General features: G+C 42.1%; 3 protein-coding genes and 1 long non-coding RNA gene across 4 annotated transcripts; 1 reads left to right on the forward strand and 3 right to left on the reverse strand.

Annotated features, from left to right (window-relative positions):
- Nucleotides 1–3,247: 3,247 nt before the first annotated feature.
- LOC103565207 (histone H4) lies at nucleotides 3,248–3,638 on the reverse strand. Its single transcript, XM_008541188.2, has one exon. It carries the CDS (start codon nucleotides 3,616–3,618, stop codon nucleotides 3,307–3,309), a length of 312 nt encoding a protein of 103 aa, XP_008539410.1. The 5' UTR covers nucleotides 3,619–3,638; the 3' UTR covers nucleotides 3,248–3,306.
- Nucleotides 3,639–7,581: 3,943 nt separating this feature from the next.
- Nucleotides 7,582–8,091, reverse strand: LOC139077286 (histone H3.1). The gene has a single exon (XM_070584269.1). It carries the CDS (start codon nucleotides 8,050–8,052, stop codon nucleotides 7,642–7,644), a length of 411 nt encoding a protein of 136 aa, XP_070440370.1. The 5' UTR covers nucleotides 8,053–8,091; the 3' UTR covers nucleotides 7,582–7,641.
- A 947-nt stretch (nucleotides 8,092–9,038) lies between these two features.
- On the forward strand, nucleotides 9,039–9,516 carry LOC103565206 (histone H2B type 1-L). The gene has a single exon (XM_008541187.2). It carries the CDS (start codon nucleotides 9,086–9,088, stop codon nucleotides 9,464–9,466), a length of 381 nt encoding a protein of 126 aa, XP_008539409.1. The 5' UTR covers nucleotides 9,039–9,085; the 3' UTR covers nucleotides 9,467–9,516.
- A 3,445-nt stretch (nucleotides 9,517–12,961) lies between these two features.
- On the reverse strand, nucleotides 12,962–13,241 carry LOC139077159 (uncharacterized). Its single transcript, XR_011529497.1, has 2 exons — nucleotides 13,081–13,241; nucleotides 12,962–13,033 (listed from the first exon to the last, which is right to left on the reverse strand). It is a non-coding gene; the product is annotated as an uncharacterized lncRNA (long non-coding RNA).
- Nucleotides 13,242–17,062: the final 3,821 nt, after the last annotated feature.

Below are 17,062 nucleotides of genomic sequence, written 5' to 3' on the forward strand. Positions count from 1 at the left end.
GTTGGCCCTCCAAGTAAAATAATCCTACAGTGAAACTCAGTTTTTCTTTCCACCTTCCCATGCTCCAAACCCACCCCCTGCACCACCTTAAGGTAAGGCAGATTCCTCTCTTGCCTGCCCTTCTAATACCCTCCACACTGCTCTGCACTTGCATCCACTCCAACCTCCACTAAAGTACTGAGGTCCCGTCTCCAGAGTGAATCTTTTGACACATGAAACCTAAATTAGATCATGTTCCTCCTCTGAGTGAATCAAATCCAAAATCCTGATCCACAGCTGCAGGATCCTATAAGCAGGGGTCCCTGGCTACTTTTCTTACTTAGTTCCTGGTAGGCTTTCAGTTTGCGCAGCATCGGCTGCTCCGCTCCCTTTTCTCCAGTCACACGGGCTGCCCCTTTGTTCCTGGAACGCACAAAGCTTTTCTCACCTTGAGCTGTTCTCTTGCAGTTCCTCCGGCCTGGAGCATCCTTGGCCTGGCTCCCTCTCAAACTTCAGATACTAAGTACAATGCCAGCTCCTCCAAGAGGCCTTTCCTGGCTTTGCTATCTAAAATCGTCCACTCCCCAGGTGCCAGCTATGACATCACCCAGTTTTTATTTCGTTCACAGCCCTGTTCACCATCTAAAATTACAATCTCTATGCATCTGCATGTTTTCTGTCTCCTGTCATGAGAACATAAGTTCCCTTTGAGTAGGCCCCATTCTAGTTTGTCACTGTTAACACCAGTGCCTAGCACAGTACCTGACACACAGTGCATGCTCAGGACATCTGAGTGTGCTGAGTAAAGGTAGAGGAAATATCCTGAGAGGAGACCCAACTCTTTTTCCTCTTCCCTACATGGTTGTGATGAGATTGTGACCGAGTATCTGACCAAGAATATCAGTGTAGCATACATAGCAGTTAAGAACAAAACCCTTAGCTTTGGAGAAATGTAAGTTTTAAATCCTTAATATTAGTCTGAGTAAACCACAATCTGTAAACAAATGGATGATTACCAGCTAAGCAGATGTTTAGTAAAAAGAGCACAGCCTTCTGTCAGAAACTGTGGCTTTCAGTCCTAAGCAGCTAGGTGACCTTAGACAAGTCATTTAATCTCTCTCTACAGCTCTTGTACAGGTTCTGAAGTCCTCAGCTCTTTGAGTCTACAATTTCAGACAGAACATTCATTTTAGTTTTTTGTTTTTGTTTTTGTGAGGAAGGTTAGCGCTGAGCTAACATCTGCTGCCAATCCTCCTCTTTTTGCTGAGGAAGACTGGCCCTGAGCTAGCATCTGTGCCCATCTTCCTCTACTTTATATGTGGGACTCCTACCACAGCATGGTGTGCCAAGAGGCACCTTCTCCTCACCCGGGATCCGAACCGGTGAACCCCCTGCGGCCAAAGCAGGATGTGCGAACTTAACCGCTGCACCACCGGGCGGGCCGTCATTTTAGTTTTAATACGTTAGCATTCTTATTTATAAATTATCTGGAAAGCGAGCTAAATTGAGCCCCTTCCCTCAAGAGCCTGCTTGTACAGGAAGTAAAACAAGAGAGATTCTGAAGCTGAAAAGCCTGGCATTCATTCTGGGCCTTATAGGGCCGTCACGAGGGACAGTCAGCTCGTGAGGCTCTTCCTGGAATAAAATGCTGGTGTCTCTCTCCCTAGCCATCGGCCATCATCTCTGTGTATCAGAAGATAACCTGTAACTCTTTCATGGAGCTGAGGGTCCTGCTGCTTCCATCTGCTCTCTGCAGGCAACAGCTCTTTACACGCACCTGCTCAGACGATCTCTCATAATGACACAGATCAATTTTCAAAACATTTTGTCACCTGTTTAATTTTCCCCAAATTATTATCATAAAAAATATTCAAACAAATTAAAAAGATAAAACATATGTTGGTCAATCATCCTTATAACTGCCACCATATTCAATAACTGAGCGTAATGTACCTTTATTGTGTATATGTCTCCATGTATATACATTCTTTTGAAATGACCCCTTGAAAGTAAATTTTTTGATTCAGTTTTTTGAACCATTTGAAAGTAAACTGCAGATATCATGAGATTTACCCCTAAATGTTTCAGTATCTAACTCATAAGAATAAGGGAATTCTCCACATTATCTCAACATTATCAAACCTAAAAAAGAAAATTCATAAAATGATCTACTGTCCAGTCCACATTCAAGTTTCTTCACTTGTCTCCAAAATGCCTTTTATAACTTTATTTTTAGAGCCAAGACTCAATTAATACATTGTGTTTAGTTGTTACATTGCTTTAGTCTCTTAATGTTGAACAGTCTCCCAACTTTTCTTTTATGACGAGTTTTTAAAGAAACCGAACAAACTCATCCCACATTCTGAATTCTGATTTCTTTTTCTCCTTCTGATGGTGTTTAGCTCGTTTGTCTCCTGTACTCTGTTACACCTTTGTCAAAGGTGACGATCTATACAGTCCACAAGGGGAGGCACATAATTCGGGATTGGTTACTTCTAATGTTGCTGACTTCACTCACTTGGTTAACGTGAGGGGCCATCGCTCTACCGTGGATCCGTCTTTCCCTTTGCAAATAGCAATGCGTGGGGATACTTGGCACCATGTGAATATACTGTTCCCCAACTTTTTTCCTAAAGATTTTGGCATTAGTGGATAACCCTTGCTTGAATCAATTATTTCATTGGTTTGCAGAATGATTTTCTAATGTTTTGATTGTCTCATCAAAAGTAGGTTTTAACACAGAATGAAATCTGTGTGCAACAAATGCATTCAGAATGGCATACACTAAGGTTTATGCTAACTAGTGTTTATTCTAGTTATCCAATAGGTTTGATTAGGCAGTATATAATATGCAGGGGGTGCCCACCCTAACACCATCCCCAAAACAAACTAGAAAATATTCATCCTATATAATCTCACTCTTTTTTTTTTTTTTTTTTTTTTTTTTTATATATAATCTCACTCTTAGTAAAAAAATTTAGTACACCACCTTGAAAAGGGCAATCTGTGACGCTGAGGCAGCCCGCAAAATTCCAGACCCCAAACTCTTGATTCTTTACTTACCAGCTGCGTGGCAATGCTTAACCAGTATGCTTCTGTTCGTCTTGAAAGTGTTAGATGCTACATTGGTAAACAGCTTAAACAAACACCTGTAGGACTGTAACGTTTTAGTGACTTGACCCAACTACATATGAGCAATTATTTTGTGCCACCAAGCCACCCGCCGAGCAGCACCCAAGAGCAAGTGTCAGCTCTTCCGTAGAAAATGTAGGTGGCCCTGAAAAGGGCCTTTAGCGTTGCTGTTGGAAACAGCTTGCCAACTTAAGCTTAGCCTCCGAAGCCATAGAGAGTGCGCCCCTGGCGCTTGAGCGCGTAGACCACGTCCATGGCGGTGACCGTCTTGCGCTTGGCGTGCTCGGTGTAGGTGACCGCGTCTCGAATCACGTTCTCCAGGAAAACCTTGAGCACCCCGCGGGTCTCCTCGTAGATGAGACCAGAAATTCGCTTAACGCCGCCGCGGCGGGCCAGACGCCGGATGGCGGGCTTGGTGATGCCCTGGATGTTGTCGCGGAGGACTTTGCGGTGGCGCTTGGCGCCCCCTTTTCCGAGGCCCTTTCCGCCTTTGCCACGACCTGACATGGTGAGAACAAGTGACTGCTACAACTGGACGACTTAAGCGCCAGCTCCCTGCAGCCTCTTATGTAACAATTGTGCGGACCTTTTTGAAAACTGAAAGACCAGAAAAGGCGGCAAACTTCCCTGAGTCCCCGCCCCTTGCTTCTAAGGCCTAAAGTAAACACTCAGCAGGGAGATATACTGCTATTTAGAAAGTAAGAAACTCTAAACGGAAGTGTCGAACATGCACACAAAAGGAATTACCTCATTTATGTATGTGTATGTGAGTTTAAAGATGTATCCATTCCACATATATTCTTGGATCACTTGCCACACTGGCATTGAAACAAAGGAATTTGTAAATATTGCCAAGCAACCTGATATAAATGACAAGCCATAGGATATATTGGAGTATATGAGGAAGCCATTTGGTTTAAAACTAATTTGGCCTAATCTTGTTTTTCCAAAAGGGGCTGACGTGGCCTGTTGAACATGCACTGTATGTCTGCCTTAAATATTTACAATGTCCCAAAGACAAGAATGTGCCCCTAAAGATTGGGATATAACTCCCCCCCCCCCCATATTGTCATTTCTTTAATAATAAGCACCTCTTCCTGGGAACTAAGGATTAATTACTGACCTGCTGTGCTCACCTTGTGACCACTGACCTGCTGACCTCCGATCTGTTTCCCATGACTATTGTAAAAGAGACATTCCTGTCATATGTGATGTATGCTCTTTATTCTAAGATGGTATATAACCACTCTGTACACCCCATTTCTTTGGTGCCCTTCCATAGAAATGGGGCTAATCCACAGATCTGGCTCATAATAAACTCACCCCAGTTTTGATTTATAGATTGATTATAGATTATTCGTATCGACAAACCCAACAAACAGTAACCTTGTAAATTGAGATTACAAATTTTGAAACTCAATTTACTTTTGAAGTACTTTTGAGGTAGGGGCAGCAATATCTACAAAATCATGTACCAGCATAAATGAACCAAACCTCAGACCAACGGATGTGTCACCACTACAACAGCCAGAAGAAAGTGAAAAACTGCTGTTTATATGAAAAAAGTCACCTTCATTTGTTAAGCAAGCCTTGGAATCCCAAGCATACAAAGTAGCAACTGTTGTAGAATTGTCAACAGCTTTTTGTTACCTTGTTATTTTGAAATAGAATTCCCTTGAACTCAGTTTCCCCTAATGGTGACATCCTATATAACTGTATTATAATATCAAAACCAGGCAATTGACATTGGCAAATTACTGTTAACTTGACTACAGGCCTTATCCAGGTCTCACCAGTTTTTACATGCACTCAATTGCATGTCTGTGTGTATGTGTGTGAGGATACTCTTATGCAATTTTGTCCCATTATAAATTTATGTAACCACATATGCCAACACAAAACTGTTCCATCATCACCGAGGAACTCCTTCTGTCACCCCTTTATAGTGTTGGGGCTCACAGCAAGCCGCCCCAAAATATCCCACAATGCCATATTGATTATTTTAAATTAAAATTACTTGAGAAGCAGCTGATGCAAAAAGAGCACTTTGAACCTCTCTGCTCCCCTGAAAGCAGGAAATAAATCTGCTGTGTGAAAGATTCCCTCCCTGCAGCTGGAGGTGGAGGCATCCTTATGGCCAGTGATGGGGAATTCAGGCCCAGAAGCCTATATAAACAATCCTTGTTACTTTACAAATTAAGCACTAATGAGTGAAGTGCTTAATTAGTGAACAAACCTTGTTACTTCTTTACTAATTAAGCCTAAATTTCTCTGTCTTGTCAATTCCTCACAAATTTGTTTCTTTGTCTAAAATGTATAAAAGCTGCTTGCTTTGGTCATTTTTTCAGGTCCCCTTTCTATAAGACCTCCATGCGCATGAATTAGACTTATTTCCCCTGTTAATCTGTTTTGGGTCAATTTAATTATTAGATCAGCCAGAAGAACCTAGACGGGTGGGGGGAAATTTCCCCTGGCCCAACAATAGTCACATCCACTTCTGTCCTGCGGCAATCACTAATCTATTCTCCATCTCTAGTTTTGTCACTTTGAGAATGTTATATAAATAGAATAATACAATATGGAACCATTTGAGACTGGCTTTTTTTCACTAAGCATTATGCCTTTGAGATCCATCCAGGTTGTTGCATGTATCAATAGCCCGCCCTTTTATTGCTGAGTAAGATTCAATTGTATGGATATATGAGAATTCATTCAGCTATTCCTCAGGTGAAAGACATTAAGTTGTTTTCACTTTAGGCCTGTTACTAATAAAGCTGCTACAAACTTTCATGTACAGGGTTTTTGTTTTGTTTCTCCTCCACCCAACCCTCCAGATTCTGAGTATTTTGTTTTGTATTTACTGCATTCCACCTTAAAATTACATTGCTTTTAAGATGCAGAAGTGCTGCTATGATGACTAGGAACCTAACAAGCTTTTCAAGGTCACATAGAAATCACATTGTCTTGCTAGAGTCATTTGCAACTTTGCTTCAAGGTTCAAAAACATTGCACTGAGCTGTTTCAGTTGTTTCCGCAATCTGACTTCTGGGTTCTATAGTTAAGTATTTACTCCAGAGTCTGCAATGTTTGTTGAAAAAACTGCTAGTATCCAGGTTCTGTGGTTCCTGCCAAGGGACTTGTGTTTTCACTCTGTGCAGTTAATCACTTAGTTCCTGAAGGTTCTCCAGGGTTTACGGGTCCCCCCAGGCTAGGACTAAACCCTAGGATAAGGCCAGGGCTCCCATTGCTAATGTCTGTAAAACCTGACTGAATCCACAAAGTCCTTCATTGCTCTAGGGTTTGTCATAGGATTCTATGTTTGTTGGAGGAAAGTTGAGAGCTGTTGTGTCAATAGCTCTTGGGGATTTCCAGCAAAGGGGATTATTCAGCATCAAATCTGTGCAAGGTCCGAATTCTGCCTCTGTGACTACATCATATTTCTCGTGCAAGATGCAGACACATTCTGCACAATCTGTTTTCAGTTACTTGCTGCAACAAGCTCCGAATTCTTCATGTGCTGCATTTACTTAGCTACTACCGCAGGCCCTATGTTCGGTGCAGTAGTGCCCTGCCCAGCTGTATCACTGACAGCACTGCCACCCACTCTGCTGGAAGAAGTTGAACTCCAGCATGTTTTGGGTAACCTTGGAACCCATGTTTTGGGTAACCATTTCTATTCTGTGTACAGAAAGGTTGACTACCTACACTTAAGGGTGTGTTATTGCTCAGTAAAGAAGCAAATGGATTACCACTCTGATGCAGCACTCAGCACGGGGTCTGGAACATCAATAAAGCATTGTATTCCCCTAGGATGCTTCCCAGGCTGCTCAAGGTTCCATCTTTTTCACTTCCCACACAATTGCTGGATTCCAGGTAAATTCCAGTGTTTGCCAACTATATTTGGATTAACATAATTTCTGATTAGCTATTGTATTTGCGAATAGATCCCAGTTTCAGCTAAGCTTCTCACAGCATGCTGTGTATGATTTTCCCTTATCGAGGGCCATCATTTCAGGATTGGACATATAAATTGCCTTATGATTTTGAGTTGAATGTATTCAAAACCAAGCTATTCAAAACAAGGAAGCCCTCTGCAAGAACACCTAAACCTTCACCTAGAACTTGAAGGTGTCTAGGAAGGAAGCTTGTCGCAAGCTAACTAAGGCAGTTGTCTGGGAACCGATCGACATTAGCCCATAGCTAAAGATGAAAGCACGGAAAGCCAAGCGATACCATAAATGGCTTTGCCACTGAACCCAGGGGACGATGTTAATGAGAGGGACACGCCCAGCAGGTAGAAAAAAAAAAAAAAGCTAAGCTTGGTGTGTAGTTGGGTAGAGAGGAGAGCAGCGCTCAGCAGTCGGCTAGCGCCACTAAGCAGCCGAAGCAAGGGCTGCTGCCCTTCTACCTGTCCTATGCTTTGTTTCGGAGGCAGATTTCGCTCCTTGTATACAGCATCTCAAATTGAAATTGTAGGTGGCTCTGAAAAGAGCCTTTGGGTTTGAAGTTAGGGCTCACTCATAAAGACACTTATGCCCTCTCCCCACGAATACGGCGCGCGAGCTGGATGTCCTTGGGCATGATGGTGACGCGCTTGGCGTGGATGGCGCACAGGTTGGTGTCCTCGAACAGCCCCACCAGGTAGGCCTCGCACGCCTCCTGCAGCGCCATCACGGCCGAGCTCTGGAAGCGCAGGTCGGTCTTGAAGTCCTGCGCGATCTCGCGCACCAGGCGCTGGAAGGGCAGCTTGCGGATCAGCAGCTCGGTGGACTTCTGGTAGCGGCGGATCTCGCGCAGGGCCACCGTGCCGGGCCGGTAGCGGTGGGGCTTCTTCACGCCGCCCGTGGCCGGCGCGCTCTTGCGAGCAGCTTTGGTGGCCAGCTGTTTACGCGGCGCCTTGCCGCCGGTGGATTTGCGAGCTGTCTGCTTGGTACGAGCCATGGTAAGGAACTGCAAACACAGTTTACAACTGGAAGCGCCGCCGTTCTTGCTCTTATTTATAAAGGCAAAATCCTCCTGATTGGTCCGAATCTTCAAATTCCGCGCCGTGAATTAAGTAACCTGATAGGCCTTGTGATTGGCTACCAGGTCTCACTGTAGAAAATCCTGACCTATTGGAACATATTCTATTATCTCTCTCATTTATGATTTTCAGTCCTTTATTAAGGCTCTTTTATCTTTTACATGTTCCTTAGTTGGTTTTGTTTTAATTCCCTTATTTGGGATTAAGTTTGGGAAAAGGCAGAAATGAACGTCCCACAGTTCCTGAGCCGTATCAAAAACTGCAAGTTTCAACGTGACAGATCCAGTCCAGTTCGTCCTTTTATCAAAGCTTCTGACTTTGAAGAAATGCTTATTTTAGCAACGCAAGCACGCTATTCCATAATTAGGAACCCTCCAACAAACAGTGGCATCACTTCGAGACATTCTGTTCCCAGTGAACACAAAAATTGCAACGCTGTTGAAATGTGACGATTCTTTGATCTTGAAAACGAATGTTGACAACTTTGATCACACCAAACTGGGAATGTCAATGTCGTAATTTTGAGAACATTTCAGTATTTAGCTAATTTCTACGTTCTCTTTCCTAGAGTTAACCTGGCAACAGCAATTTTGCAGGAAACTAGCTATACATTTACATCAAGCTTTTGCCTCCTTAGGTCCGGTTCTAGGGAGACACAAGGCTCATAAATAGATACCTTTGTTAAAGCTTAATCTTTTTTGCACTGTTTTGAAAACGAAAGCTATTTTTTTTCTTAGGAAAGAAAACAACATAGGTTGTTTCCACATAAACAGCCAATCAAAACGTAGATTTGAATTCACCTTATTTGCATAAAAAGTTTCCACTGGCTGATTTGATCCAATCAGGAACTGAGATAGATTAAGTGTCTATTTGCATAGAAGACCTACAAAAATAGTCGAGCCGGGTAGTAGATGCTTTTCCCTCTGAGTTTCAGATCGAGGCTTTCTCATCATGCCTGAGCTAGCTAAGTCAGCGCCTGCCCCGAAGAAGGGTTCAAAAAAAGCAGTCACCAAGGCACAAAAGAAGGATGGTAAGAAGCGCAAGCGTAGCCGCAAAGAGAGTTACTCCGTGTACGTGTACAAGGTGCTGAAGCAGGTCCACCCCGACACCGGCATCTCGTCCAAGGCCATGGGCATCATGAACTCGTTCGTCAACGACATCTTCGAGCGCATCGCGGGCGAGGCGTCGCGCCTGGCGCATTACAACAAGCGCTCGACCATCACCTCCAGGGAGATCCAGACGGCCGTGCGCCTGCTGCTGCCTGGGGAGCTGGCCAAGCACGCCGTGTCGGAGGGCACCAAGGCCGTCACCAAGTATACCAGCTCCAAGTAAACCTAGTTACAACCACCGTGAAACCCAAAGGCTCTTTTCAGAGCCACTTACTGTCTCATATAAAGAGCTTTAATACTGAATCTTATTGGCAGTCTGCAGGAAAGCTTTTTTATAGTTAGAAACGGTCTTTACTCAGGTTATTTCTATTTTTGCCTTTCAAGTCTCTCTCCTATCTGGCAGAGGTTACTTAAGCAGAGCATACACAGCCTTGCTTGAAAAGAAAATTCTGGTTGCTTAAGAATTTTAGAAGACAGAATTAGCTTGCCAGCGCTTTCACCAGAGTCTAGACCAGAGCTTAGAGCTGATAGATTTCAGTCGCTGGGACAAATTGAGTATACACTAGCCATCTTTTTGAGTCTTCATGTGAGTCATTGTTGAGTGGAAGACAATAGTATACCCGATAGCATGAAAAACCAGTTTTCTACTACATGGAAAAGATTGGGAAGGAGAGTATGAAACAAAAGGATGCCTATGGAAGAATAACTGAAACTTAGTTGTTTTGCAAGTAACTGAGGCGTTTTAGACTTTGAGAAAAAGATTGAATAGGATTTACAAAAGAAAAGGGAGAGAAGAAGCCTCGAAGAGCCTTGGGAGTAAGGCCTCTTTATTTTGAGATGATGTTTTTCGCTGGCAGCCAGCAAGGAAGCCAGGCTTGGACAGTCTTCAGTTGAAAAGACTGATAAGAATCATCTACAGAATACAATTAAAACTATAGATTTTCAAGATACCTTGAGATTAATGAGCATATTTAACAGGTTACCTGTAATGTTGGACTCTAATCCTCCCCAACACGCATTTTTCTGTTGGATCAGGGAGTTGGGGCAGGGTTGTGCAGAGTAGTCTAAGATCATCAATCTTAGTGTGCCTAAAATTCCTCCCTAAGTGAAGTGTTGAAAGACTAGGACTCTGAGTTTCCTCATTCATTTATTGAGAGTCTATCAAGTTTCAGAAAGTGACAAGTACTAGGGAAAGAACAGCGAGCCAGACGGAAACAATCCCTGTCCCCTCAGGGCTCCTGATCTAAAATGGATAAATGGTTATGGAACTAACAGAAGTGGGAAGCATCAGCCTAAAGGTCATTTTAGCATTGCCAAAAGCTGAATTGACTTAACGATTTCACTAAACCAAGTTTAATTAATTGTAAGCTTGAATTTACAAGTTCCCTTGAGGCAATTCTGAAAGGAAAGTTGAGTAAGAGAGATGGCAAGAGAGGAGGAGATAGCACAGAGAGGAATCACAAAGACGTGCAGAGTTCCAGTTTGTATTCATGGACTATAGTTAACAACAGGGGCTCTACGGCATATTTATACTTTCATCTGATCATGTTTCATCGTTGGTTCCCAAGGATTTTGTAGATGTCCTAGTGCTGTGCCTTACAAAAATGTAGGATCTCACGGAAATGTAGCAAGGAATACTATACAGTCAGGCATCACTTAAAGATGGGAATACCTTCTGACAAATGTGTCATTAGGTGATTTTGTCTTTGTGCAAACATCATAGAGTGTACTTACACAAATCCAGATGATATAACCTACCACACACCTAGGCTATATGGTAGAGCCTATTGCTTCTAGGCTACAAGCCTTTACAGAATGTTACTGTACTGAATACTGTAGGCAATTGTAACACAGCGGTAGGTATTTGTGTATCTAAACATATCAAAGCATAGAGAAGATACTGTAAAAATATGGTATAAAAAATAAAAAATGGTGCACTTGTATAGAGCACTTACCATAAATGGAGCTTGCAGCACTGGAGGTCGCTCTGGGTGAGTCAGTGAGTGAGTGGTGAGTGGATGTGAAGGCCTAGGACATTACTGTGTGCTACTCTAGACCTTATAAACACTGTACACTTAGGCTGCACTAAATTTATAAAAAAATATTTTTCTTTCTTCAATAATAAATAAACTTTAGCTTACCGTAACTTTTTTACTTTATAAGCTTTTTTTTTAACTTTTTGACTCTTTTGTAATAACACAGCTTAAAACACAAGCATATTGTATAGCTGTACAAAAATATTTTCTTTATATCCTTGTTCTATAAGCGTTTTACTATTCTTAATTTTTTTGACTTTTTAAACTTTTTTGTTAAAATCAAGGACACAAATAAACACATAAACCCAGGCCTACACAGAAACAGGATCATCAGTATCACTGTCTTCCACCTCCACATCTTGTCCCAACAGGTCTTTAGGGGCAGTAACACGCATGGAGTTGTCATTTGCTATGATAACGATGCCTTCTGGACTATCTCCTGAAGGACTTTCTTGAGACTGTTATTGAGGAGGTTCACTCCTTTCAGAAATATGTCCATGGTGGTTTGCTTGGTTTGTTTCTTTGTTTCATCATAGATTCGCTTATAAGCAGATAATGCACCATGAACATTCCTCTCTATTAATGAAAACCTTTCGGTGTTAGGGTCCATGCTTGCAAAATTTTTAAGAAGCTTGTTGAGGTCTGCAAAAGCTTCTGCTAAATCCTTCACTGTGAATTTTCTTGGAGATTCTTCTGCCCAGTTTCTTACTCTCTTGACTCCTCTTCAGTTATGAATTTCTGTTCCAGTCCCTACAACTTATTAGTCACTTGCTCAGGAACCACCTCTAGGAGCTCCTCAATGTCATCCTCATCCACACTCAGGTTAATGTTGGTTGTCATCTCAACCACAGCCTTGTTGATTTTTGCAACCTCCTCATCCTTGGCAAATCCTTTAAAGTCATGGATGAAACTCTCGAGAGTCTTCTTCCAGATGCCATTCATACACTCCTTGGTGACATCATCTCAAACCCAAGCAAGGCTCTTGATGCAGTCATCGATGTTGTAATTATTCCAGAATTGCATCAGTGTCTTCTCAGGGTCTTCCTCAGGTGCACCAATAGCCTGGGCAGAGGTCTTCCTCACGTAGTAGGCCTTAAAAACTGCTGTAACTTCTTGATTCATTGGTTGGATCAAAGAGGTGTTGTTTGGAGGGAGAAACACCGCTTTGATATTGGAATGAAGATCACCAATGAAAGGAGGATGTCCAGGTGCATTATGAATAATAAGCAAAATCTTGAAAGTTATGTTATTTTCCAAACAGGACTTCTCCATTTTGCTGGCATAGCAATTCAGGAGGGCATCTTGGGAGAGAACTGGGTCATCCATGACTTCTTATTGCTCCTGTGGTATACTGGTACTGTATGCTTATTGATTTGCTTGAAGGCCCTGGGGTTTTCACTGTGCCAGATCACAAAAGGTTTCAATCCGTAGTCTGCAACATTGCCCCCAAGCAAGACTGTTATCCTGCCCTTAAAATCTTTGAAAGCTGGCATTGATTTGGCCTCCTTATAAATGAAAGTCCTTTCAGGCATCCGTTTCCAAAACAGGGAGGTTTCACCCATGTTGAATATTTGCTCTGGCAAGTAATCTGCCTCCACAATCAGCTTAGTTAGAGTTTCCAAAATTCTTCAAATGCCTTCACATCAGCACTCACAGACTCACTACTCACTTTCACATTATTATTATTTTTTTTTTTGGAGGAAGATTAGCCCTGAGCTAACTACTGCCAGTCCTCCTCTTTTTGCTGAGGAAGCCTGGCTCTGAGCTAACATCCGTGCCCATCTTCCTCTAGTTTATAGACCTGGCTCTGAGCTAACATCCGTGCCCATCTTCCTCTAGTTTATACGTGGGACGCCTACCACAGCATGGCTGCCAAGCAGTGCGATGTCCGCACCCGGGATCCGAACCATCGAACCCCGGGCCTCCGAGAAGCGGAACGTGCGAACTTAACCGCTGCGCCACCGAGCCGGCCCCTCACTTTCACATTATGTAATAAATAACAATTCTTGAATCGTTTAAACTACCCAGAGCTAGCAGTAAATTCAACATCGTAGTTGGGTCCGGCCTTTTCTTCCAACAGAGGAAACTTTTCACTTTGACTGTGATCACTATGGTGCTGAAAGGGATATGCTTCATGTCTTCAATCCAGATCTTTAGAAGTTTCTCCATGTCTGATATAGACCCTACTCAAATTTTTGTTAGTCCCGTTGCCTTCAATGAAGCCAATTCTTTAACAGCTTCCTTCGCTTTGTTCTTGTTCTTCAAGACCATAGCTATGGTAGAATGGGACATGCCTGACTGGCAAGCAATAACCGCCACTGATTTTCCACCTTCGTAGTCCTTAATCACTTTCAGTTTTGTTTCCAGATAAATCACTTGACATGGACTCTTACTGGCAACATTAGCAATGGATTTTTTACACTTAGGGGCCATGAAGAGCAAAACAACACAAGATTAAACACAAGAGAAAATGATTCAATCAAAAGATGTGGTAAACACGAGCTGTATGAGGCTGCTACTGGTGTAACATGGCATATTGTTTTACAGTAAACTTTTTTTATAAGTACAAAGAGTACGCTCTAACGATAAAAAAATTATAGTATAGTAAATATAGAAACCAGTAATGTGGTCATTTATTATCATTATCAAGTAATATGTACTGTACCTAATTGTATGTGCTATACTTTTATACAACTAGCAGTGCAGTAGGTTTGTTTACACCAGCATCACCATAAACAAGTGAGTAATGTGTTGCACTACTATGTTATGCCAGCTATGATGTCACTAGGTAATAGGAACTTTTCAGCTCCATTATAATCTTTTGGGACCACCATAAAATACTCAGAGCGTCTTTGACGGAAGCATCGTTATGCAGCACATGACTGTGATAGCAAATCTTATCCATTATTACTCTTAAGAAAATTTTTAATAAGGTTTTTTTTTTAATTGCACCTGTATTAGTATTTTTTTAATTGCACCTGGAAGTGACAGACAACCTGAAACAGTCACTGGTTAAATGAAATAAAAGTCTATTTCTCTCTCGTGTAAAGTTATGTAGCTCAGACCTGGAATGGGAGCTCCACTCTCCTTAAGGGCCTCATCTCCTTCAATGTGTAATGTGTGTTTGCTCTATTATTCAAAAATATTCTACTATTGATTTCTACTATGGAGGACCAACCCCAAAACAACAAATTGGAAGGATGAAACTCATAAGAAGTAAGTAAATAATTCATAAGTAAGAAACTTATAGGAAGTATTAGGTAGGTAAGCAAGGAGTTTATGAGATGTAGACAAATTCAAAAACTGTATTTACTGTGAATCATAAGTTAGTAGCTCATGAGACATGTTAGACATAGAGAAAATAAGTACAGCTTGTTTGTGCTACCTGCAGATAGGAACAAATGAAAGAACCAAGAAGAACTAAATATTTGTGAGACACCAAATATGAACGGGGTACTCAGTATTTATGAGGTCTTAAATTGACCATCCATTAGTGACTCCCATTTTGGCCCCATTTGCCCTCTACAGACAGCATGCACATAAAAGACACAGCTACTCACGATGTCACTGGCTATCTATATGAGAGGCTCTTGGCCCTGCATCTTTCCAATAGAGAAAGCATGAGTTCGCTCCAAATAACTTCCGTCTGCTGGGCCTCTTTGCTATCGTCAACTCTGGTTCTCACAACCACCCTCCCAAGGAGAGAAGAAATTCTCAGGGAGACAGGGAGAAAAGGCAGAGAAGGGAGGAGGGAGAAGGGAGAGGGAAAAGGGAAGGATAGAGAGAGGAGACAGGGAGGGGAGAGTGAAAAGGAAAGGAGAGAGGAAGGTAGGAAGGAGGAAGAGGAAGAAGAGAGGGAAAGGAAGGAGGAAGGAGGAAGAAAGACATGAAATGGGAAGCCAAGGATTCAAGTAGTGTGACTGACCCTTTTGCAACCTATCTGAAATGTAGCTTGCCCAATCTCTTTCCCTTTGCTTCTTGCTATATGTTTAAAATTGATTCAATAAAATTAAATAAATCAGGGAACGAACATAGGTCTGTGAGTCTTTCTGTTCCATGTCTTTGGAAATGGCCTGCCTGATAGTATATTTGAAGGCTGCCATTGCATTAAAATAACTTCCCACATGCCATTCTAGTTGTCATTCTTAATATGTCCCTTCCACCTCATAGTCCAAGATTTCTGCTCCAGCTCCAGCTATCTTGTTCACATTGCACCCTGAAGGAAGGAGAAAAGGGCGAGGAAACACCCCCATCATTTATTGAAACCCTGAGGATGGTAAAATTCCACCTTTGTTAATATACCATTGACCAAAAATAGTCAATGGCCATACCCAGATGCAAAGGAAGCTTGCGAAGTTTAATTACGAAATAAGAAAGGAAAATCAATTTCAGGAGACAACTGTGTGGCAGTCTCTGCCACAGCGCATGACTGAAGACAGTATAAATAAGACAAGAGGGAAATTGGCGAGTTTTTGTGTCTTCAAGAGGACACTGGGGCTTTCTAATACAACACAAATGAATTGTAAATATTGGAAAGAATTGCTTCAGTTAGGAAGAAAGTAAGACAATACAACTTTAGTTAGAATCAAATTTTCATTTTCGGGTGAACAGTGCTTGACACCATTGGGAGTCCAAATGTGGCTGTGTATCATCAGCACAGGGTTTGGGAAATCCGGAAAACATCTTAAAAAATGGAGTGAGACCTACCTGATCATACTCGCTATCTTCTACAAATGAGGTCAGGCTGACTTGGGAGTCCAATGACACCCTCCTGGTTTCAATATACCTTCCAAGTCGACAACCGGGTATACAAGCTCCAATCCCAACTGCCTCAGTCTTGTCTGTTATCTTGGTGGATTTTCTCAACTCACGCAGAAGACATACCTATTAGTGTCAATATTCTTTATGCACTGACCCCCTCCACACACATAAGATTCAGCCTTGTGTTTTGCTCTAAAAAGTTCATCTCTCTCACTTCAAGATACCCTGCCGTGTTCCTCAAAGCCTTCCACGTCTGTAACACCCACCTCATTCATCTGTGCCTATCAGTCAATCAAACCACAAAGGTGAACCAGACATGGATCCTGTTGTCTGAGACATGGAACATTGTCCCATAGAACAAATAATAATGTACATAAATATAGAACAGAATTGAAATATGCTTAAAATTGAAGGGTTTTGAGGTCTACTACCTGGGTTGAATTTTTTCATCATTTCCTAGCTGGGTGACTTTCGGCATTATGCAGAATCATTCAGCCTGTTTCCTCATCCACCAAGATAATACAGTAACTCTCATAGTGATGAGGTGACTTGCTCAAGCTTATTTAGAGTTAGGCCTAACCTAGAACTCTGATTTTTATTTCACTGCTCTTTCTACCACTATCAGGAAAGAACAGAGAACTTCTGCATAGTGATTTTAGAAAATAGGTTTTCTGGAAAGGGAATTCGAGCCAGGGAGGATAGCTGAGATGACAGATATATGATGCTAACTTTGGGGCCCTAGTTCCACACAGATAAACTCTATAAATTAATGCTGGCTGTTAATTTAACCGCTTTATTCCTCCTGGGCCCACACTGAGACCTCATTTCCCAGCTTCCCTTGTTGTTAGGTGTGGCCTTCTAGTTGAGTTCCTACCAATGGAACATAAATAAAAGTAAAGTTTGACATTTCCAGGCCTGGGGCATAAAACCTCCCACTAAAGACTTTCCGTGCTCTTTCTCCTCCCAGGGCAAATACGTGTTAAAAACAAGACAGGCCTAAAATAGAGTCGATAAAGCTAAGC

This window comes from Equus przewalskii, chromosome 19 (genome assembly GCF_037783145.1).
Source record: "Equus przewalskii isolate Varuska chromosome 19, EquPr2, whole genome shotgun sequence".
NCBI classification, from domain to species: domain Eukaryota; kingdom Metazoa; phylum Chordata; class Mammalia; order Perissodactyla; family Equidae; genus Equus; species Equus przewalskii.